The sequence below is a fragment of the Artibeus jamaicensis genome, unplaced genomic scaffold (assembly GCF_021234435.1).
Source record: "Artibeus jamaicensis isolate MK-2021 breed Jamaican fruit bat unplaced genomic scaffold, CSHL_Jam_final scaffold_660, whole genome shotgun sequence".
Classification (NCBI taxonomy): domain Eukaryota; kingdom Metazoa; phylum Chordata; class Mammalia; order Chiroptera; family Phyllostomidae; genus Artibeus; species Artibeus jamaicensis.
The window spans coordinates 2,557,601-2,581,774 of record NW_026522052.1 but is presented as its reverse complement, the minus strand read 5'-3'; the positions used below and the strand labels follow the sequence as shown (position 1 = coordinate 2,581,774).

The following is a 24,174-nucleotide window of genomic DNA, read 5'->3' as shown; positions in this document are numbered from 1 at the left end:
CAGGAACAGAATCAGAGAAATGGACATCACACAAAGGAAGTTCAGTGGGGAAGGGGGAAGGAGGAATGGGGGGAAAGGTACAGGGAAGAAGAAGCATAATTGGTAGGCATTATATAGATGGGCAGAGATTAAAAAATGGTATAGGAAATGGAGAAGTCAAAGAACTTATATGTACAACCCATGGACATGAACTAAGGGGGGAATGCTGAAGAGTTGGGGGGTACAGGGCAAGGGAGGATAAAGGGAGAGAAATTGGGAAAACTGTAGTTAACATAACGAATAAAATATGCTTAAAAAAAGAAACCTTTCTGTGGACTTGACTGTTTTAACATGCATGCTTTAGTTAATTATTCATTTACTCTCTCCTTCCTAGTCATTCTAACTACAGTCATCTTCCTAAAATGTTCTTGTATCTTTCCTCTCACACATTCTTTCATTTATTTTATATACATATATTAAATGCATGTTAATAAATGCACATCAGTATATCAGATCTCATTTCTGGGTGAGAACTACAAAGTCCCAATGAGAAAAGAAAGTATCTGGTGACAGGAAATCAATTAATTCAATAAACAAGAGCTACTACTATTTTTACAGTGGATGAGTGTGAAAACAGTAACAGAGATGTGAAACACTAACAAGCCTAATAGAAAATATTACTGGGAGAAGGGGAGAGGAAGAGCTGGGAAGGATGGTTCTTCTTTATTTGGACCTAAACGTGGACGTTGAGGAGGGAAAGAAAAGTAGAAAAGTGCATAACAAAGCACAACGGGAAAGTATAACCTGATAGGGAATAAACAAAATGACTACAGCACAGAGATTAAATGTAAACGGTGAGAGTTATCACTAGTATTTTTCAGCAGTAGCAGGTACCGAATTAATCTTCACAAAACCCTCGGTGAGGTAGATATTATATCCCTATTTGACAGATAAGTAAACCAACGCTTAGTAAGGTTAAGCCGCCGGATGCTTAGCAAGTCTAAAACCAGTTATCTCTGACTCCAAAGATTATTCTCTTGGAAAAGACTGCAGTGAATAGCGAAGGCTCTTTTACGGCAGGCCAGAGCTTTGGTCATTTAGTAAATAAAGGGGGAAATAGTAAAGGTTTAAAAACCTGACAGATGCATTTGCGTTTTCAAAAGTTGTCCTAGCGTACAGATTTGCAGAATAAGAAAGGGAAGGCCGAGAAAACAGATGCAGAAGAGCCAAAAGATATCGAACAACATAAACTCTTCTTTAACGTGGCTCTTTAAGCTCTATTCCATTCTCGGCTCGCCTACCTCCAGGAGTGCAGACCCGGAGGGCCCAGACTTTGCAGACAGCCAAACGCCCCACCCCCACCGCACTCCAGGCCTAGGCTGAAGAGCAGTACAGGCGCAGAGCACCCCATCCCTGCCTCCGCTAGGCTCGAGGCCTCGTTTCCTCACCCGGGCTGAGATCCACCGGGCACCAGGGCTGCAGGCCGCTCCCAAGGTCCGGCAGCGCCACCATGGTCGCCCCGAAACTCCTACGCCTGCGCTGCGGTCAACTTTCAAAGCTCGCTTCCGCGCGCGCTCCGAGTCGTTCCTGCGGACCAGTCACGACTTGAAGAATTTCCCACGGACCTATCGTCGCGTTCAGTCCGCTTCGTTACATTAACCAATCAGCAGGGTCTTCTACCGCATGCGCAAAGAATGGGGCGGGCCAGGGACCGTAGACTACGCCAAGGTTCCAAGACCTCGTGTTTATTTTTTCCTTTAAAGAAGGGGTTAAGAAATCAGTTAAATTCTAATAGCGCTTTTCCGGCCTAATTTTTCTTAAGTGGGAGGTCACTTAAAAGAGAATTTGAGACAAGATACTTCCTGTAAGACAGCTTTGCGCTCCTGTCAAGTGACATTTCTCATGTCAAAGGACTGCCATTACCCTGTCAAACAGCAATCAAACGTTGTACATATCCAAATGTGGATGGTAGACTAACGTTTATCGAACAGGAATAATAGAGAAAAAGCATAATAAAGCATTGTGAAAGGATATCTGCAGTTATCTTTAACTTCACAGGATGATGTGGGCCCGAATTCTAGAAAGAGGCCGTAGCTACCATGTCAATTGAGGGAAAGGCAGGTTGCCCTCTCCCACTGCACATGCGCAGTGAGCACACCTCCGGTGGCCGGGTGGCAACAGCTAGGGGAGCAGAGGCAGGCGCACGCGCGCAGCGTCTGTGGAGCGTCCAGGCTGGAGGCCTCCTCCTCCCCGCCCCGCCAGCCTCCTCCTCCCCGCCCCCAGCTGGGAGCGGCGGGAGCAGCTCTGGGTGTCGCACCGCGGAAGGCTGGCAGGTTCGCCCTGCCGCTCGGCGCCGCAGGACACCGGTAGGGCGGCAGCGCCCGGGGCACCTGGCTCTGCGAGACCCGTTAGAGTTGAATTTGCAGCCCCCGCCCCTCAGCGTCTCCAGCTGTTCACGCACGTTCGGGGCCAGGGGACCGCGGTACATCTGTGCTTAGGACGCCAGCCGGCCCTGCCCAGTCCTCCCCGTGGGGCGGGCAGTTGTGCCTCGCCCCCCGCCTGGCCGCGCGTCTAGCCCGCTGGCCTTGCCTTAGGGCAGCCCGGCCCGGGAGAGCCCGGCGCGCCCGGCCGCCGGCGAGATGAGCTTCTTCGGCTTCGGGCAGAGCGTGGAGGTAGAGATCGTGCTGAATGATGCGGAGAGTAGGAAGCGGGCCGAGCACAAGACGGAGGACGGGAAGAAGGAGAAGTATTTCCTCTTCTACGACGGAGAGACGGTCTCCGGGAAGGTGAGCCTCGCACTCAAGCATCCTAATAAGCGTCTGGAACACCAGGGCATCAAGATCGAGTTTATCGGGCAGATTGGTGAGTTGATGCCCAGTGCCTCCCTCCCTCGCCGCGCCCGCGGGCCAAACGCGCTCTCGGGGCGGGGACCCCGCTGCGGTGGTGAGGCCTGTGGGAGCTCCCAGTCCCCTGCGGTGTGAGGCCCGCCCGCCGGAGTCCGCCCCTGCGATACCCTCTTCCCAGAGCACAGGGACTGCGAGCCGCGAGGGCGGCGGTGCGGAGGGCACAGGGGGCGTCCCTGCTGTGCCCCTTCAGGGTGGGTAGCTCGGCCCCGGCAGGCCCCGATTGTCCCTTCTGCTTGCCACTCAGCTGGGCTTCCCGCCTCCAGGATTTCGGAGTAAGATGCTCCTGCTTTAGCCTGCAGGTGGGTTTGTTAGGGAGGGACTGTGCTGCCAGCGCTGCTTTTGCCCTCCTCTGGCCCAAGTCAGGCTGGTCTTCGGTGCCTCACTTAGTTGACCTCCCCCAGCCCTTGTTTCTTTTAGCCGGGATGTGGGAGAGGTGGCTCACCAGTGTCTCCTGTCCTCCCTTCCCTCTGGACTGCTACCTGGCCTGTATTTCTAAGACTTCTTTATTAGGATGCTCATTTTCAGTTGACTCATTTTCTCCTTAGAGGCAAGGAAATGGTGCTCCTAAGACTAAAATTAAATGGCCCAAACTTCTCAATGCCCCAAGAGTCTTTAAACACAATTATTGATAATAGAACTAGATGGTAAAAGGCAGTGACAATACAGAAGATTTTGGAAGCTGCCAGTTAAGATGCAGTTGTCTCCAATTCTAAGACTATCCGAGGCTTGGTGTTTGTTAAAACTCTGAGGTACTTCTGAAATAAACTGTTTCTGTCATTAGGGCAGGAGTAGATTCACCGTTAATAACCAAGTGGATTAGAAAACCTCTGGCAGAGAGTTCATACCACACGCTGCACGTTTAACTCTGTTTTAGGGACTTCCTGGGAAAGCTGTTAAACGCTGTCTCATGTCCTCAGAGTTCGCCAAAGAATCTATTGTCCGCCTTGAGTAAAGGCTAGAAACATCTGCCCAGGGAGGAGAAACCCCGGGGAAGGGAGTCCCTGCAGCAAGTCTCTGCAGACTGTCCTCAGCCCGAAGGATTGGCCTTTAAGGGAATGAAACCAGGGTGAAGACCAGCTGATCCTACAGGAACCATTTTGTTGTTATTTCAAATTAAGATGTGAATGGCCTTTTATGTACTTGAAGAAATAGTCTAAAGGGTGAGTTTCATATACTCTGCTCTCGCTTCTAGCTTATGTGGGGTTTCTCAACAGCACACTGTTGACATTTTGGGCCTGATAATTCTTTGTTGGTATAGAATGTTGAGCAGTGTCTCCCATTTCTACTCACCGGATACCAGAAGCACCGCCCCCTGTTGTAACCTCAAAAGTGTCTTGAGATATTGCCTTGTGCACCCTAGTAAAATCCCCGATGGTGAAGAGCCACTGAGTAGATGAATCCAGAGCATTTTATGCTGAGTGTCACGTAAGAGATATAGTGGAGAAGTGCTTGCCTACGTAGCATTAGTATTTTCCAGGAGTAGTTTTAACAATGTTGCATGGATTCTTTGGTTCTATGATGCCAGTGTGGACAGGCAGATTTAGTCTGTGACTGTACTATGGTTCCTGGTGGCCGTACCTCGTCAGCATGCGAAGATAACCAGAGGGTCCGCTGCCCCAGCAATACTGAAGGCGCTTCTCAGGGAGAATGGCATCCAGGCCTTCTTCCAGTCTATTCTAAATGAAAGGGAGCTGAGGAGTCTGCTTGCTCTGCCTTCCCTGCCTGCCCTGCCTGATTTCTTGTCTAACTCCTTAGACCCCAGAGTAGCATCTCTGCTGAGTTTTCTCAGCACCTTTTCTTGCTCCCATTGATAACTGTTTCCAAGCCCCTGCGCTCTCCCAGCTGTGTGGCCCTTGTGACTCTGGGGAAGCTGTGCCCTTCTCCAGGCTGCTTCCTTTCCTGGGAGGCACAGATAACAAAATCGCCACACAGGAATGTTGAGATGTATGTCGGAGGATCTTGCGTCATGCAGAATATGGTGTATCTGTATGTACCTGAGACTGTGTGCGAATGACCTCTGGGCACCGGAGCGAGGCTGATTTTGTCGAAGCTGTGGTTTTGTGGTTTTCTCCTCCATTGCGCGTTGACTGTGTATGAAGTGGGTGGAAGTTCAGATTCTGATATCTGGCTGTGTGGGTGACATACAGTATAGGACTTACTCTCTGGGGGTAAGAAAGTTGATTGATATCTTGGTGATCTGTCCACCTTCCTCTCTGATTTCCATTTCAACTCAAAATTTTTCTTATAAGCCATAGTCTCTTTGATTTGGTTATTTTCTTCTCCCTCGTTCCCTTCCTTCTTTCCCTCCTCCCTCCCTTCCTGCCTTCCTTTTTCCCCTCCTCACTCAGAAAAATTAGTTCCTTAGCTTGACAATGAAGTGGTTTTTGTAATTAATCTTCTTATCCTTATGACTGGTTTATTTTTCTTGTGATGAGTATATTTGTCCCACCTGTGTATTCATTAGAGGGACAGCCTGGCAAATGCAGGGTCAGGCAGACTGCAGCATGTAAATTAGACAAGGCTCAGTTTATACTAATACAGACTTTGCTAGGGTCAAGACTTTGTAAGGACTAGAGAGAATATACATGAAGTGCAAGGCCTGGCACTCACAGTAGGTCCTCAGTAAAAGGGAGTTGAGATAATCCCTACCATTTCTCTTTCCCTGTTAAGATGGACCCATGAAGAAGTTTCCAGGGCTGGGCATAAAACAGTTCACCCTGCAGTCACCCCAGATTCCTGTGCTGACTCTCCACAGGGAACATTCGCCCCAGGTTAGCCCTGCCGTCAGCTGCCCGCCTGCCCACATAGCCTTCCCAGTGTTGTCTCCTGGGAAGCACAAAAACCCAAGTAAACCTCACGGGAGGACTTGCAGGGACAGCTGTTTGGACCCCTTTGCTCTCCATTGCTCCTAGCGGCCTAGGCCCTGCTCAGAAAAGCTCTTCTCTTGGTCATGGTTTGGAGTTAGACCAGAAGAGGGGCAACTTTTGTCCCCAGTCCCTTCTCACTCCGTAACTTGCTCTAGTAATCTCATCCGCACTCATCACTTCAGTGGCTTCTTATACTCTGCTGGTTCCCAAGTTCTTTCTCTGTTCTGCCCTGAACTCTTTTTGAGTTCCATGCCTGTGTTTCCCACTGCGTGCTAGACATCTCCACCTGGATACCCCTCCCCACAGGTCCCTCCAAGATGCATCCAAAACAGAAACTCCCTTCTCCTGTTTCGGCCCAGCCGCTTCTCCTTTTTGACTGATGTCACCTGGGCCCATCCAGCCTCAGACGTTTGGGAGTCATCTTAGATTCTTTATTCCTCCTCTCACACATTTAATTGTCTTCTAAGTTTTGGCCTTTCCCAGCAACTCTGATGTATCTGAAATCCACACTTCCTTTCCATTCTTAATGCAGGTGTTGTTGCTATTTGTAGCAAACAGTCTCCTAACTGGTTTTCCTGCCTGTCTTTGTTTTCTATTAGTTCCCCTTCTGTAAGAGTGAACTGTCTAAAAGGCAGCTCTAACATTGTCAGTCTCCTTAAAATTCTCATCAATTCCCTACTGGGTAAGGGAGGAAATATATCCAGCTCTTTCCTGAGCTGGCCCCTGCCTTTCTCTCCAGTATCATCTCTCCCTAACCCTTCACCTTCACCCCTTATAGTGTCTTCAAAGTTTCATGTTCTTTCTAGAATGTTGGCATCTTCCGTTTGTATATGAATGTCTTTCGCAAGGCCTGACCTTTCACCCAAGCTCTTACTCTTCAAGCCCAGCCACATGACATCCATCAGAAAGCCTTCCCTGACTCTCCAGGCTGACCTCAGCACTTCTTCCATTGTGCTTCTAGAGGCCTCATTGGTACCTCTTTTCAAGCAGGATATGAGAAGCCAGCTACTTAATTACTTATTTTAATTTGTCTCCCTCACTAAATTCCGAGCCTTCAATCCATCATCAGTCTGGTGGCTAATCTCTAGCCTCAGTGGCTAGTATGTAGTAAGTGTTCAATAAATATTTGCTAAATGGATACATTGGTCAGAGCTAAGGATTTGTAGAAGCTATTCTCTGGATTTTTTTTTTCATCTCCTCCTAGGTAAACCAGAGGTAATTCTAATGACAGAAAGGGAGAGCACGGTTTGGCTTTGCTGGTTACTGCTAAGAGGCTGCGCTTCCTGCTCGCACCTGTGGCAAGGCATTGACGAGTGAGGTGCAGCCCTCACGCAGCCACAGAGGACTCACCAACAGGCCTGCACCTACTGGTGCAGCGCTTTCACTGGGGGGAACCACTGTCAGGAAATGCTGTGGCTGAATGTCGGTTCACTTGCTTTTGCATCTCTTCCATTACACCTTCTTCTGCCAAGCGGAGGCTGATTTGCCCCTGTATGTAAGGAAATCGGTGTTGCCGGGGCTTTGGCCCCTGCAGTCCTGCATGGACCGCTCAGCTGTGTGGCTGTCGCCCCTCCTGAGTCTCATTTACTTACTAGTGTCCTGGATGCATTTCTGTTATCAGTGAGTTTCTGAGCTGCACTGGGGTTCTTCCTGTGTCTCGGGTACTTTTTCCGTCAATGCCAGCAAAGTTGTGGTGAGGGCATCACCTGTGTCACGCCGGCAGCTAATGGCCCACATTTTAAGAATACAGCACTGTCCTGGCTGCTGTAGCTCAGTGGACTGAGTGTGGGCCTGTGAACCAGAGGATCCCAGACGATCATAGTTTGATTCCCAGTCAGGGCACATGCCTGGGTTGCAGGCCAGTTCCCAGAAGGGGACCCACGAGAGGCAACCACACATTGATATTTCTGTCCCTCTCTCTCCTTCCCTTCCCCTCTAAAGATAAGTAAATAAAATTAGAAAAAATAAAAAGAATGCAACACTGTCTGTAGGAGCGTTGAGGAAGTTCTGTCATTGTTAGAAGAAAAGACCATTTTTCAGCTGGAATCACTGGGGGAATACTGATGGTGAATGTAAGGCTGAGCTGGGCCATTATGGCAACTAAAGGGTTAGTTAAATAAACCAAAGGCAGTTAGAAGGTCGAACTGGCAGAGAAGGGCAGACAAGAACACCCTGCAAAATCAAAATAAATAATACCTGATTTTTTCCCAAGTTTTTAAAGGTAATGTCACTGGATGTATCTGAATTCATCAGCACCAATCAAACCTGTGCTTCTAAAAACTCCAGAGGCTTTCTGTGTTTTAATTCATTCACCATGAAATGCCAAGGCACAGTGAGGTTAAATGGATCGATTCTAATCTGTCAGTAAGCAGTTGCAGGGCTTAGAGCAGAGCTGCTCCTGGCTGGCTCTGGGCCGCTGGGGTACTGCTGCCCCTGCAGATTGACCAGGGTCTTGAAGATCCAAGTGGGTGTGGCCAGCACAAGTCTTAACTGGGTTGCCAGGCAGCGAACAGTGGCTGGGAAAATCAGGGTGAAGAGGAGGCTCTTGGGAGGTCTTTTTGCCCTTGCTAGCTCAGTATCTTCCAAGACCACCACAGAGCCTGGCCCAGCAGCAGGCGTTGGGACGACTTTCATGGGATGGCCCTGTGCTGCAGGGCTAGCTCAGTTTCCTTCCAAAGCGGCAGATGCACCCCTCAGCCGTTGGTGGCAAGTTTCATCATGAAAGCATCCTTACTACAAAATCATTTCTTCCTGTGAGACTGAGAAGGAGGCGGGAAACAGGGAAGTTACCTTAACAGAAACTCGGTCAGTTCCAACTCTTAGCTTGAAATGACTGATCCCCAAGGGCTTTGGAGGTCCGGAAGAACAAGGCGTGACTGGTGCCTGCCTCTTAGGGACAGAACAGAGGCAGCTGACTGTCTCTTTAGGATCCAAACCTCTTGCTAGAACAGCTTTGGATTTTTTTAATTTAATTTATGTGAGAGGAAACCAAACTTTCTGGCAAATAGTAAAATATGGCTGCAGTTGTGGCCCCTTTGCCTTACAGTGTTTGCAAAAGCATTGCAAACGGCTTGTAAGTCACAAGTGAAAAGTCCAAGTGCAGCCCCACTCAGACTATACACTGATCCCTCATCCATGGCATTGGGTGTAGGAGCTTGTATTAACATGCGTTCAGGAACAAAAGCCTGAAGGAGAACGTGATGCTATGCAGGAAGGACCTCCTCGCCAGCCGTCCTGGCTCAGCCAGGTTCCCCTGCTGGGGCAGGCAGACGGTTGCTAGGGTCCTGGATGCTGGCGGCCTGGCTGCTCTCTGAGTGCTCTCAGATCCTCCTCTGTTTCGTTTCTTTCATTGCCTTTGGGCTGTTTAATCACATTTGTGTATTTTTCCATCCCCCTTTTCCCATCTTGCTCTTGACTCTGGGATTTCCCACTTAAGGATCATGGACATTGGAGCCTTACTCTGACTGCTTTTGTCCCCTGAAACTGTGGCCAGAATCCAGTGCTTGGGAATTGAGGCACCAGGTCCCTTGGTTGAGGGGGGCCCAGCTAAGAGCCAGGGCCATCAGCAGGGGCTCATGTAGCAGTGGACCAGCAGGAGTAAGTGGGGGACCCCTTGACATGGGCTGGCCAGTGGCTCTGCTCCTACCCAATCGCTGTCTCATGGAGGGGCACAGTCACTGAATTTTAAAACTAGCGTTGGTCGCTCACCTTTCCCCCCATTTAGCAACTACACGGGTTATCACTCACTACCCAGAATGCTGCCCAGTGCAGGTTCCATTTAGTGTTTGGAAGAGAACATGGATTGTTTTTAACAGAAGGTGGATCAGAATGTAACTACATAGGAAATCAGCAACAACTGTAACCACAGAATCCAATGTAAATTCATACAGATAGAGCAGTACTACTTGGGGATTAACCACACACTACTGCCACCGTTATGAGTTGGGTGCATCTTTAGGACAGAGCCCACTCTGCTTCCATAGAATGCCTCCTTGTCTGGGGGAAAGCGGCTTCCTGTGGAATAGGTTTGGCAGGGCCAGTTCCTAGGGCAGCAAGGGGTTGATTTAGCATTCAGACCGAAAGCACTGCTTGAAACCATTTTCTCATTCTGGGCACGATTCTCCCTGAGGGCAAGGCTGGACACTGCGTTGGCTTTGGGGAGGCAAGAGCACTGGTTCTTTGGCCCAGAATGGCTTTGATCCTGACTGGGGCTCAGACCTTGTGCTGTCCAGGGTGGATCCAGAGCAGATGCATCCCTGCTCCACGTCCCCTGATGTTTAGGTGTCTCCGAGAGAGATGGATGTGCTCCTGAGATCTGAGAGCAGGCCCACGGGTGGTTGTCCCAGACACTCTTCTCTGTGGACCTTTCTCTTTGTCCCCAAGCCGCCAACAGCAGGAGTGGCAAGTGCACCTGCCTGCTTCATTTTCCCATTTGGTCTGTCCTACTTCAGGGTGCAGCCTGGCATAGGACTGGAGCCCAGAAATGCTCAAGGGGTGAACCTTAGCTGTACTGTGGCCACATATTGTCGAAGTCAGTATGTAATATTCACTGTGTAGCCAGGGTGGGCTGAGGATGCCGGGAATCTGGGCATATAGACCCACCTCTAGTGACCGTGCGCATATAGCAGATGTTAATACTTAAATAGCAGAGTACAGAAAGGTATAAAAAATATGGGATGAATGGGTAACATGAACTTATGATAAAGAAATACACCAAAACTATTTCCAGGGGAGAATGAATTTAGAGCAGGTGCTTCTCAAGGTGTGGGTCCTGGACCAGCAGGATCAGCGTCCCCTGGGGGCTTGTTACAAATACAAACTCTCGGCTCTGGCTGGGTAGCTCAGTGGGTTAGAGTGTACTGTGTCCCAGTACTCCAAGTTTGCAGGTTCCATCCCTGGTCAGGGCACATACAAAAATCAACCAACGAATGCATAAATAAGTGGAACAACAAAAATTGATGTCCACCCCCCCATTCCTTTCTGTCTAAAAATTAAGAAATGAAGAAATAAAGGAATATAAATTCTCAGCCCCCTCCCCCAGACCCTCTGTATCAAATACCAAGGGTGGGCCCCAGCAATGTGTTTTCATAAGCCCTCCTGGTGACTCCGACACACACTGAGGTTTGAGAACCACTGTTTTCAGTGGGGGTAATGGCATTAGCATGTCTCTGTCAGGTTAGCCAAGGGAATTCCTCGCCGATGGGTAGTAGCAGCTGGCGGCTCTTAGGTGCTCTTCTAAGTCCTGTACCCTCACTGCCTCCTCTAGTTCTCACAAAACCTTACGAAGTGGGTTATGTTTGACCCCCACATTACTAGGTCATAGGAATAGGTGCAGTCCAGTGGGAGACCTTCTCCAGTCTCAGCTCTGCAGCCAGCTCTGTGGCTCCCAGCCAGTTATTTAGCCATGCTGTGCCTCAGTTTCCTTTTAAGTTGATGATAAGGCCTGTCTCGGCTATCCCCGCAAGGTTATTATAAGGATGATAAGACTAAATACCCAGGAATATGCTTTAAAAGTTAGAAGTGTATTGAGCACTGGCGTGCAAACGAAAGGGCTGCTGGTTCGATTCCCAGTCAGGGCACGTGCCTTGTTGTGGGCTGGGTCCCCAGTAGGGGGCATGTGGGAGAGTCAGCCACACACGATGTTTCTCTCCCGCTCTTTCTCCTTCCCTTCCCCTCTGTAAAAATAAAATCTCTTTAAAAAGTTAGAAATATTTTTTTAAATGTGGTGTTTTTGATAGTGGGTCTTCTGCGGTGCCCCTTACTGAGGTGCTGCTGGGTGTCCTGAGCTGGATCGAACTGGGGCCTCACTGGGCCACAGGCTCTGTCTGCAAAAGGGGAGAGGGTCTGTGGAGACAGGCGAGGGGGCTGGTCGGGAAGAGAGGGAGTAGTCAGAAACGAGGTCTGTTGGGGGAGGGTCTTGTAGGAGGCAGACGACCTCGCCTGCAGCCCCTTGCTGGGCCCTGGTGCACAGGGCCTGGTCAAGAAGGCTGACTGATGCTCTCTCTCCAGAACTCTACTATGACCGTGGGAATCACCATGAATTTGTGTCCCTGGTGAAAGACTTGGCCCGGCCTGGGGAAATCACCCAGTCACAAGCTTTTGACTTTGAGTTCACCCACGTGGAGAAGCCGTATGAGTCCTACACCGGGCAGAACGTGAAGCTCCGGTAAGTTGTGCCTCACCTCGACCCAGAAACTGCCAGGCCTGGACTGGGACTTGGGGCTGTCCACCTTCCCGAGGTCTTTGCCAGGGCGTCTGGAAGGAGCACCCTGAGAGCAGTGGCGCGCTGGTGGGTGATTAGCGACAGGCCGTCCAGGAGCAGACCCCGCAGGGCTGTGGCTGTGTTAGTCTCTGGAGTGGGAAGACCCCCGCCCTGGCCAGTTTCACGCTGCTGGCCGGCCAGCTCGGAGGCAGAGCCTGAGAGAGATGTATGGTAACCACCTTTACGGGGGCGTTTGCATCAGTCATGGGCAAAAATTCCCCCCAAAACAGAGAATGGTAAGTGAGGCAACATAATTAGGAAGCGAGGACCTCTTGGTATATGTCACCTTTGCTTTTAATTTCATTGTAAGTTTTTGTAATTTAATTGCTGTGTTTAACAACTGAGTCTGAAAATTCTGGAGATTCAGCTGTCAGCTTCCGTCAGGACACACTGAGCTTCATCCCAGTTCTGCTCCCAGCAGCAGTGTGGTCCTGGGCTCCAGCCTCAGCCTTCTCACCAGGAAGGCAGGCCACGGGTCAGACTCTAATTCTAGGCCTGCCTGCTCCATCTTTGGGGGGTGAGAGAGAATAAAATGTAACTGTGTAACGAGTTCTTAAAAGACTAACGAACACCATTTAAGTACATGGAATCGCTTTTATTGTTCCATTCTTAGAAACCGAGGACAGAGGCTGACATTTAGGGCTTCTGGGGCAAGAAGAAAAAAAATTCCAGAGCAGCTATAGCCTCTTGAATGTAACCCTAGATTTTGTTTTCATAACTGGCAATTTGACTTCTTACTCCCTTCCTCTTTTTCCGTCGTCCCCCAGTCCCCTGCCCGTCTGTCAGCCATTGATTTGTTCTGTGTTTAGGAGCCTATTTCTGTTTTGCTTGTTTGTTTGCTGTTTCGATTCCAGATATAAGTGAAGTCATGTGGTATTTGTTGTTCTCTGTCTGAATTATTTTACTTCGCATAATACCCTCTAGGTCCATCCGTGTCCCAAACACAGCAGGACTCTTCCTCCCCTTCTTTCTCCCTGGTTTCCCCAGTTCTCCCAGAAGAGTGAAGTCAGGCTCTCCCTTCACAATCTTTGCAGAGGGATCTAAACGCGGACATCACCTCAAGCAAAGACAGCGTTTGGTAATTGACTTCAGGGGAGACAGCACCTAGTCTTGGCTATGGGACCTATTTTTATTTAACTTTCTTTTTTGCAGTGAATTTCACAGAGAGGTATTAAAAACAGTATAATGATTCTTAAAATATTAAAAATAGAATTACAGTATAATCCAACAGTTCCACTTTTGGGGACATGTTTGAACGAAGTGAAAGCAGTAACTCAGATAAATGTATACCCATCACATTCATAACAGCATATTCACAGTAGCCACAGTGTGGGCGCCACCGAGTGTCCATTGACAGATGGACAAAATGCGTAACAAAATGTGGACAAAACGACACGTACGGTGGAGTGCCACTTAGCCTTGAAAAGGCTATGACAGAGATGAGTCCTGAAAACATGCTAAGTGAAATAAGTCAGTCATAAGAAGACGAATACTGGATGATTTCACGCACATGAGGCACTTAGAGGCGTCAGAATCACAGAGGCAGAAAGAAGAATGCTGAGCGCTGTGGGGGAGCGGAGGAGGCGTGGGGAGCGTGTGTCTAGCAGGGACAGAGTTTCGGTGGGGAAGTTGAAAAAGTTCTGGAGCTGGATGAGAGCAACTATTGCACTAGAGTGTGAATGTACTTACCGCCACTGAACTGCACACTTAATGTTGGGTAAGTGGTAAATTTTACGTTATGTATATTGTGGAGGAAGAAGAAGCTTTTTCTTCTACCCATCTTAGGCTCATCGGCTGGGCCCTGCAGATTAGACCGACAGAAGACAGATTAGCGAGAGGAAGCCAAACGAGCGTATTCCGTGTGCTTGTGCGTGCACGTGGAACTCACTGATGAGTAGCTCAGAGGGGTGGTTGAAACTTGGGCTTCTGTGAACATTTACCCAGATAAAAAAATATTAAATAATGGTGGCAAAACAAAGGAAAGCAATTTTTAGCTTCTAGGGGCAACAGGTTGTGGGAGGGAACACATGTGGCGAATGTGGACGATAAGGGCTGTTTGAGCAGGTCCGCCCTGTTGATTTCTCTGGGGCGGCCTCCGGGCTGATGAGGGTCTGGAGATGTCTCTGGTGATTGGGAATGGCCCACTGTCCTGGAAAAGGGGGCCACGGCAGAGTTCTCCTTGTGTCTGCTTCTCCCCAGTTCCTTTCAGCGCTATATAAGCCTTATGCCAGAGTGGCATATTTGGGGGTGGCATACTCTAAGTTTCTTCTTATGTTTTACTGCAATAAAAAAAAAAGGAAAGAAAGATGCTGCTGTACAAATTAGATAAAGACTTTGGGATTCACATTGAGAAATAGAAGACGTAAAGAAGGGAAAATTAGCTAAGGGCAGTTTACAGATGTAAATTCCAGATTAAGGGCTTGTATCTTATTTACGTAAGCACCGGAAAACATGAAAAGACTGTCTTCAGCTCTTTCTTCTTCATAGGCAGGGGAGTGGTTCTTTTGGAAGAATTTAAACTTAACATTCGGTATTTGATGGGTAGGTAGAGTGTGGAGATAAGACTGTTAGAAAAAAGTGCCGCTGGGTTTGGCAGCTGGGAGGCTGGGCGTTAACCTCCCGAGAGCTGCAGCAGGCCCGGTGGTGAGCACGCTGTGAGGGAGGAAGCTGCAGGCAGCTGCTAGGCCTGGATCCATCCACGAGGGCTGTCTCTGAAGGAAGGTCAGAGTGTAAGGCCTGGGGACTGTTTGGGGGATTAAGGATTTGTTTTTTGTTTTTTTTTTACCCTGAATTTTTTTTTTTTTTTAATTTTATTTGGTTACTTTTCAAGTACATTTTTTTTTTCTCTTCCCCCCCTCCCGCCCGGTCTCCCCCCTCCCTCCCATTCCCCCCCCCCCCCCCAGTCGGATTAAGGATTTGGAGACTTATAAACTCCAAGGGAGAAGCCTTTAGCTAGAGACAGATTGGGTGTGTTCAGAAAATTGGAAAAGTTGAAGGATTAAGATGCCAGACAAGGCTCCCATGTTAGAATCACTTGGGTGACTTTTAAAATGTTAATGCTTGTATCTCTTTCATGGCAGGTGTGCCTGGGCATCAGGATTTTTATAGTCCCTCCCCCAGATGATTCTAATGTGCATCCAGATGGAGAGTCATCACACCAGAGGGAGGAGGAGAAAGGTCCTGAGAGATAGGGGTGCTGTTGGAAGGAGGAGAGGATGGGCGAGGATACAGACCCCCGTTAAGCACCAGGCGGAGAAGGGAGCGAAGTACAAATCTTGATGTGGAAGGCTTCATCTTCTTAGTGTAGTGAAAGCAGTGTCTTCCACTGGGAGGAGGTGAGGAAGCCGGGGAGCCTGAGCAGTTAGGAGAGAGCTGGGGACACAGGTGTTGGGAAGTCCGAGGCAGTCACCGAGGTGAATAAAAACACTGCCCAGAAGCGGGCAGCGCACGCGGAGGAGAGCAGCCTGCCACAGTGGATCTGGTCAGCAGCTTACCCAGGGGTGCTTGAATGACAGTGGGGGTCCTCTGAGTTGTACTCAGAGGAAACGATAATTTAAGGGGTGTTTCCTCCCTCCGTGGGTGTTAGCACAGAGTTAAGTGAAGGGGACAGGCGTGCCGGAGAAGGCCCCACTACAGTGGCTGGCCGTAGAGGTCAGGCTTGGCATACTTTCTCATCAGCCCCCTTCCCCGAGGACCCAAGTCCAGCCAGAGATTTTCTGTGTTCAAACACACCAAGTCTCTCCCGCCTCTGGTGCTTTACTTACAAGGTTTGCACCCCCGAGTGCCCTTTTCTCTCTCCCAGTACTCTGTCACTGTATCCAAATCAGCACTTGGCAAGTGTTCCGTCTGTGCTGTTCCTGTGCCTGTCTCCCCCGGCAGTGTGTGAGCTCCCGTGGCATGACGTCTTTTCTTCATCCCGTGCCTAGCAGTGAGCATTTGCCGCTTAGTCTCCTGATTCCCCCGTTCCTCTCGTTTAGCTGTCAGGAACTTGAAAATGCTTCTTGATTGAATACTGTTAAATGCACAGGCAAATGTCCACGTAGGAGGCGGGTTCCTGTACCCAGAGAGCTGGGGGTTGGCCAAAGAAGTAAAACTAACTTAGATACATACCAGCACATGGTGGACAGTGGTGAGGGCCATGCAAGGCAGAGGAGTGCCGTGCTGCTCAGAGAGGGGCTGGGGGAAGGGTCTTGGAACTCCCCAGAACCATGACTGCAGAATGCTGTGTGTGTGTGCACATGTGCATTTTTTCTGGCAGGAAGATTTGCAGAGGTCATTTCTTAAAGGCATACGAAGTCCCAAAGCCTGACTGCTACAAGGGGTGCTTTCAAGTGGGTCGATTCGATACCTTCACCAGGTAACATCTGGAGGCAAGGGGTGTCCCTTCAGGCCACATCCATATTCTCCAGGTATTTCCTTCGAGCCACCATCAGCCGTCGCCTCAACGATGTAGTCAAAGAGATGGACATCGTGGTTCACACACTCAGCACCTACCCAGAGCTGAACTCGTCCATCAAGATGGAGGTGGGGATCGAGGACTGTCTGCACATTGAGTTTGAGTACAACAAGTCCAAGTGAGTGCCTGGGCCCTAGCTTTAGGGAGAACTGCTCGGGGGGGTTGAGGTAGGGCCTGATCCGAATGCACAGGGAGGAAGCCCCTGGCCTCGGCAGGCTGGCGGTGACGTGCTGGGGGAGAGGTCACAGAAGAGAAACACGGAGTGGATGTGCCAGACCGGCTAAACACAGGCCGCCTAGGAGGTAGAAACTCATCTGACTTAGACCAAACTGTATTAAATGACCTATGATCTTTTTCCAAGTCATGTAAACCCAGCTTTAAGGCTGTTTGTTTTGGATTCTAGGTACAGCTGTTTCCTTCTGCTGCTGAGACTCATCTCAGATCCCATTCTATTATCATCTGTATCCTGTGTACATACAGTATGTCTTTGGAAGGCAAAGTGAGGAAACCAAACACCAGCCACAGTTTGCTGCTTCCTCTCCACACTAAACTGAAGTGTAGCAAAGAATCCTGGTGGCTTTTCAAAAGGGTCTTTAAATAATTTTAACTACCAAATTGGGAAAGCATATATGTCATAAACTTTGTTTACAGTTAGAACATAAAAATATATGAGCTTGTAGATCACAACGTGAACAGTTCAGAAACAAACCACAGCATCTTTCTCTTTAATGCATTCTCAAAAATGTTTGAAAACCAAATGTGCGAGAGTGAATTTATGCAGAAAGACCCTTAGCACAGAGCTGCTGTCGCCCAGAGGCTTCAGGCAGAGGGGCTGAGCCAGATGGCTCTCCTGCGAAGGGATTGGGAACAGGTGTTTTTACCACCAAGTGCATATGTGCTTCTTGGAACAGGGCGAGGAAAAGATGTGTTTTTTTTTTCCCTTGCTCTCTGGCTGGGAACCAGGTGGGGTGTCAGTAAAATGATCACTGCAACCCAGAGTACAGCCTGGCTCCACCTGTGGAGTGGGCAGGGCCACGTGGAAGGATGGTCACTCTGAAGCTGGCAGGTATGTGTAAGGGAACAGGCTTCTTCCCCCTTCTCAGCTTTGGGCTCTGTGGGCCTTCTTGACCAGGAGCCACCAAAGTGCGTGCCCACCCATGTCCCAGCCACCTGACAAAGGGGGTGGCTGACAGGCAGTACCAACTTGTGGGAGCTCAGAATAGCTGTCAGCCAGCAGTGTGTTCAGGACCAGATTTCGTACATGAAAGGCACTGAGAGCCATTCACATGCCCTCGGGACGGGATGCTCCCAGGTTCTGGCCTGTGCACCTGGCGGGCCACGCTGTGTGAGCGTGCATAATCTGTATGCTGAGACAGGAAGGTCCGGCCCTCAGAATCAGGCTTTATGCTGCTGCTGAGGTCTGGTGCTGGGTTAGCAGGCACTAAAAGTTGTATGCCTTTGGTTCCTGAAAAATGAGGGGCTTGGATTATGTTAGTGGGTTGCACACATGCACACACAGAGAGTGAAGTAGAAGAGGAGCTGGGAGCCAGGGGTCCAGGCCCTCCCCAAAGTGGCTTTCATGTTTCTTACATGTTGACGCTGCTGCATGAGGTTTTATGTAGAATAAAGGAATGTTCAATTCATGAAAGCTGGGAACCCCTTAGAATCTATTTCCAGAATGCTAAGCGGCCTACATTTGCTTTTGTAAATGTTCTCGGTTCCTCTACTCAAGAGTGTCTGCAGTCTTCCCAACTAGATCTTTAGCCTAAAGCTGGAATGAAATAATAGAGAGAACAGGAGCTTAGGAATGAGGAACTTGGGTTCACATCCTGTTCCTGTCCCTTATTCACATCCAGGTTACTTACCTACTTTGAATTTCCTTTTCTTCACCTGTCATTTAAGGAGGTTAAATTCCAAAGTCCCTGCCAGCACTCACATCCTCTGATTTTGAACAACAGGTTAGGAGATTTTCCTCTACACCCACCACGCTTGTTGTAGGGCTGTGCGCACACCTGACCCAGGCACAGGCACAGTGCAGTGTGGCTGGCTCCTGACAGCTCCCAGAGCACCATCCTTGTGAGTAGGGCCCAGAGAGAAGGTGGGGCTGGGACTACGCCTGCTTCTTGCTCTGCTGCTCCTGCCTGGCCTGCCTTGCCAGGTCCTTAGCACACAAACTAAATCTGTTTGCTGTCACCATGAGGCTTAGAGAGGAAGACCAAGACTTGCCTTCTGCATTTGTGGGGTGGGCCTCTCACACCTTAGAACATCTAAAAAACACATGCGTACACAAGTACAAAGTGTATAAAAGAAGTTACAGTACTGAGCAGATAGATAAGATGAGCAAGCATGAATGGGTGATATAACATGCATGAGAATCCTCCTTTGAGTTGTATATGGAGGAATGGAAGAAACAGAAGTTACTTTGATTCAAACAAAGAACCAAAAGGCAGCCCTGGCTGGTGTAGCTCAGTGGATTGAGCACGGGCCTGCGAACCAAAAGGGTTGCTGGATTAATTCCCACTCAGGGTACATGAGGCAACCACACACTGATGTTTCTCTCCCTCTCTCCCTCCCTCCCTTCCCCTCTGTCTATAAAATTAAATTAAAAAATAATCAAAGGGCCCTGTAAACTGAATTGTGGGATTTGATCCCGGTCAAGGCACATGTGGTCAAGGGTACATGCAAGAGGCAACTGGTTGATGTTTCTTTCTCGCATCTATGTTTCTGTCCCTCTCCCCCTGCTCTCCTTTCCCTCTCTCTAAAGGTCAGTGGGCATGTCCTCCAGTGAGGATTTTTAAAAAAACAAACAGAACCATAGGAAATTAGGCAGCAGTGGCAGTGTGGGTGGCAACATGGGCGAGGGTACACAGTGAGGCCACTTGAGCCAACATGCAGGGCAGACCAGCAAGCCATGAGTGCACAAAGGGTTGGCTGCTGGCACACATCTTACTTCTTCCACTCTCTCTTCCCCAGATACCACTTGAAAGATGTCATTGTAGGGAAGATATACTTCCTGCTGGTAAGAATCAAAATCAAGCACATGGAGATAGACATCATCAAGCGGGAGACCACGGGCACAGGCCCCAACGTGTACCACGAGAACGACACGATAGCCAAGTATGAGATCATGGATGGAGCACCCGTGAGAGGTGAGCCCTGTGGCCTCCAGCCACCACACCTGCCCTCCTAGCCCCTGCACAGGATTTTGGAGGGGCCTGAGGGATTGGCCTGCTGGATTTCTGTTGGTTAGACTAAGATTTCTATTGACCTGTAATTCCTTAGTCTCTGATTGGACACTTGGGGTCTCAATAAACAGGGAAAGAAGGGCCAAGTCTGTGAAACTCCAGACTCCTACCCCACCTTCACCTGGAGGAGCTCTACTTCCGCCTTGTTTATTACACACTGGGCTGCTACTGGAGATTGCATGTCAAGAGTTATGCCTGTTTAAAAAAACGTTTGCAAACTGGTTTGGATATTTTGTTACTTTTGCCTGTTGAGATTCTGACATTCTTTGCTGCTAGGAGCCAAGAGATTAATACAGAATAGTCATTTTTGTTACTTAGTTCTAGTTCCAGTAGAGTGGTTAATTTTCTTCATTCCTTCTCCACGTATAAACACTGTGGCCAGCACTACCCGGCTACAGACAGCCCAGGAACAGGGCTGAAACTGGTCCTCCCCAGCCCCACGGAGCTAACACTGCATCTGGGATGGCTGGGGTTGGCTGTTCTGCTTGGGAACCCATGTGATTATTTGGGAGTAGCCATCACTGAGGCTCTTCACTGGCTCTGTAGTTTCTCAGTGAGAAGTGCTTCATGATGTAGAGGTTTTTTCCAGTGTGTTCCCACAGGCTGTTGCATGCAGAAGGAGGGTGTCATTGACTTAGCAGCCCAGGACAATGACAGCGTATCCCTGAGTATCACCAAGCCAGGTCCTTGGGGGGACAGGACTGAGCTCTGCAGACTCCGTGTTCCATTTTTTCACCAGCTGCACAAATTGAGCCAGCCGTCATCTTCCCTCTGGGAATGAGACAAGGCCATGAGAAACAGTGCAAACGGCAGATAATTAAAAGGTCACTTATATTTAGCCTTAGGCTGCATTATAGGTTTGGCCTTTCTCAGTGGGATTACTGCCTCGGTTTTGTTCCACTTACACTAGGAAAGGCATGACATTAGAACTGGTGGGGATCTGAAATATCTTGCAGCCTATTTCCATAGTTTTCCACATGAGAAAATTAAGGTCCAGGGAAAGCAACAGACTTGCTGGTTAATGAAGAACTTGGACCAGAATGAGGATTTGCTGTTTCCCAGACCATTATGCCGTCCTGCCAACCTGTTGTAGAGTAGAGGTGTATTTTGGGGGGCGTGCAGTAACTAGTTAGGATGGAAGGAGGTGGTGCCGAAACTGCTGGGCGACATGGTGAGTTTGCTTGTGTTTGACAATTGGCCCTTGAAAATCCAACAACTAGACACATCACATGCGATCCAAAGATGGTGGACAGTGATGCCCCTGTGCTGGTCACCTGCTGCCACACACTGGCCTCATGTGGGGGTGGCGAGAGCACGTGCACAAGACCCAGCGGGACCTGGAGTGGGATGGCAGGGCCGCACTGTTGCTTCGGCAAGTTCCTGGTTAGCTGGTTAGCGGAAGGCAATTTCTCAGCAGGCAGAAATAGCCTTGTCCACATGTCCTGGGCCACGCTCAGATGGTGTCTCCCTCCCCCGGTCAGAGTGCCTGGTGTGAGGCAGAGCAGCCACTTTGTCCTTCGCTCTGATTCCTGCCTGGCCCTTGCAGGAGAGTCCATCCCAATCCGGCTCTTCCTGGCGGGCTATGAGCTCACCCCCACCATGCGGGACATCAACAAGAAGTTCTCCGTGCGCTACTATCTCAACCTGGTGCTGATAGACGAGGAGGAACGGCGCTACTTCAAACAGCAGGTGAGGCCCGGGCACCTCCTCCAGACCCCTGGGGGCCTAGAAACAGCAGGAAGGACAGCGTCCCTGCGAAGGTCAGGCTCCGCTCCTGCGGGTGAAGCAGCGCAGTGGTAGTCTCGCCACTTGTCTGTTTACGCAGAGGTGGAAACCACGGGTCACCTAGTGTCCCCTGGCAAGAATGAGAGCTCCCATTGGATACCCAGTCTGCTTTCCTGGGCCCATCCCCACCCCAAACACCCACAAGAGCCCTGGGATGGGGAGTGGACAGCTCCCGACTTTGCTGAGATACGCAGAGGATTTTGCCCGAGCGTCCCCAGGAGAAAGATGGAGCCTCCGGGAAACCCACCCCCTGTGCCTTCCTGTCGTGTGTCATGTTGTCTCACTCTCAACTTTGCAGGAAGTGGTGTTGTGGCGGAAGGGTGACATCGTACGGAAGAGCATGTCCCACCAGGCAGCCATCGCCTCGCAGCGCTTCGAGGGTACAACGGCCCTGGGTGAAGCACGGACCCCCGGCCAGCTGTCAGACAACAGCTGCAGGCAGTAGGCCCCCAGGGCCAGGGAGCTGCTGGGCTCCCACCTGGCACCCCCGTCCATCAAACACCAGCAGCTGAGGGAGGGGGAGGACGGTGTGATGCTCAGCTGACCCGTTACTTGCAACCTGAAAACAAATCATGTTTTTGACTTAGATTCTTTTTTCTGAAGAACCTTAGGGGCTTGAGCCAGGAAGCAGTCTCCCAGGGTTCTGCAGCTGATGTGGGACAGCATCCCGGGAGCCAGCGTCTCTCTGGGAAAGGAGCCTCCACCGAGGCCTTGCTCGTGGTGGCCTCGCGGCACGTGGGAGGGCTGGGCGCCAGCATCCTTGGCTCCAGCCTGCTGGCTTCCTGATATGGGGTCTGACCACGTCCCTGGGATTCTGAGCTGCCAGCGGGGCCCCAGGTAGTCACATCTTGTCCCCACCTTTGTCCCTGAGGTAGTGGCAGGGGTTGGGCCTGCCCCACCCTGCATGACCAAGGGGAGACTGGAGATTAGGAAGCTACCTCTCTGGGAGTCTTGGATGTGGTGCTTTCCACAAGCCACCTCCTTTCTGGCCTTTTTCTCCCTGCTGGGAGCCAGGCACCCCCTTCTCCATCTTGTATGGACTCGTCTCCAACGTCCTAGGGCAGAAGCCTGTGGAAGGGCCTCTGCCTGACGTCCCCTCATCTGTGAGGAATCTTGGCACAGAGGTTCCTCACAGACCCCGAGGTTAGAGTCATGTAGATGGCAGCAGAGACAGACACAGGGGCCGTGACAGCCCATGAGGTGGAAGGATGCTCAATGCATGGTAGCTGTCTGCCCCCACCACATCCCTTCCCTCATCAGCCCTAAGGACCCTGCGGGTTAGGACGTTCTGGGTGCCCAGCAAGCCTAAACAAGGGCATCTGTCTCCTTTAAAACCAGGTCCCAGGAAGGCGACTTATCTGTTTGCTGCCCTAAGGATGAATTCTCATCACTCCCTGCTCGCCATTTAATTTGAGAATTGGGCTGGGTTTTAAACAGTGGAAATCTGCTCTATTGTCCCATCCCCTTCACTTCTTACCTCAAGCCGAGAGGCAGAGGAGCGTGACAGGGCCCTCAGCAGAACACTGCTGCACGACTTCCGAGTAGCCCTGTGTGCCCATGGCGTCCTCACCCTCACCAGTTGACTGACCACAGTGTAGGACCGCTGCTGTCGTCTTTGGAAACCTGTTACAGACTCTCGTGGCTATTCCCTTCCTCAGGAGGGGGTCCCCTCTGCTGCACTGCTCTGGGCCTGTTGTAGTAACAATGTCGACACCCTCTCCCGCCTCACCTGGAGGTGACTGGGGATGTCTCTCCTACTGGCCTGCCCTCCCTTCTGGAAGACACGCAGGCCCTGCTGGCCAGTGAGGGCCATACTGGATGGTCTGAGTTCTCTGTGATTTGGAAAGCAGAGGGGGTGGTTCCCATGTCACCTTTCAGTTAAGTGTGTAAGACATAGGTGGCTCTTTCTGAACATTCAGCACAATTGTGGGCCTTTGACTGAGCAGGGCTCGTGGATTAGATCCGAGACCGGAGGGAAAGGCATTTGGGGTAGCACTTGGGGTTGACGGTGGCGGCAGCACCAAGGAAGGTAAGGTGGCATCCCTATTCCTGGCGCCGAGCTCAGGTGCAACAACAGACAGTGGCCACAGAAACAGGATCACTGTCCAGTGGTCCCTGGACTTTCACGGTTGGAGCTGAAGTGTGTGGGAAGGCAGGTTCTGTGGTCCTTACCTCTTTCAGAGCGCGAGACTGAGTTCTGGTGTGCCTCCCGTAATAGATGATCTAACTATGAAGCATCTGTCAACTCCTCTGCCTCCCACCTGACAACACAAATTCATTTTCCAAGTTTCTTAACATCGTAAACCTTTCTTCTGGGAGAACTAGAAGATAGAATTTGCTTTTCTTCTCTCAGGAACTGTGCACAAGCCAGATCTGATTTCTCCTACTCTGCCTGATTCGCCACTTACTGGTCCAACTGTGGAAGTGAGGGGAGACTCTCATCCCCTGTTAAAGGTCCCCACACTTGGGAGTGCATAGGTACTAAACCAAGCAGTGCAACTTGTAATTAAGCAGCTGCGGTGTTTACATGTTTCTTAATGTATCGTCTTTTCAATGGCTGTATTTTAAAAAAAAGAACACTTGTTTCAGTTGTCTGATTAAAGGAAGCCATGTGGCTTAGAGGCATCGTGCACATGGTCCATGAGGTTTGAGTCTTTTCTGATTCACACTGCCG

The 24,174-nt window shown here is 50.1% G+C and overlaps 2 protein-coding genes across 2 annotated transcripts in view; one reads left to right on the top strand and one right to left on the bottom strand.

Annotated features, from left to right (window-relative positions):
• Positions 1–1,590, bottom strand: part of NCAPD3 (non-SMC condensin II complex subunit D3) — a 61,689-nt gene extending 60,099 nt beyond the window's left edge. Inside the window, exon 1 of the mRNA XM_037138288.2 lies at positions 1,428–1,590. Coding sequence (XP_036994183.2) covers positions 1,428–1,491 — 64 coding nt within the window. The 5' untranslated portion in view covers positions 1,492–1,590. The remainder of the gene's footprint in view (positions 1–1,427) is intronic.
• Positions 1,591–2,215: 625 nt separating this feature from the next.
• On the top strand, positions 2,216–24,144 carry VPS26B (VPS26 retromer complex component B). The gene is made up of 6 exons (XM_037138287.2): positions 2,216–2,841; positions 11,762–11,918; positions 16,424–16,588; positions 19,444–19,619; positions 21,262–21,404; positions 21,799–24,144. The coding sequence occupies exons 1-6, from the start codon at positions 2,619–2,621 to the stop codon at positions 21,943–21,945; spliced, it is 1,011 nt and encodes a 336-aa protein (XP_036994182.1). The 5' UTR covers positions 2,216–2,618; the 3' UTR covers positions 21,946–24,144.
• Positions 24,145–24,174: the final 30 nt, after the last annotated feature.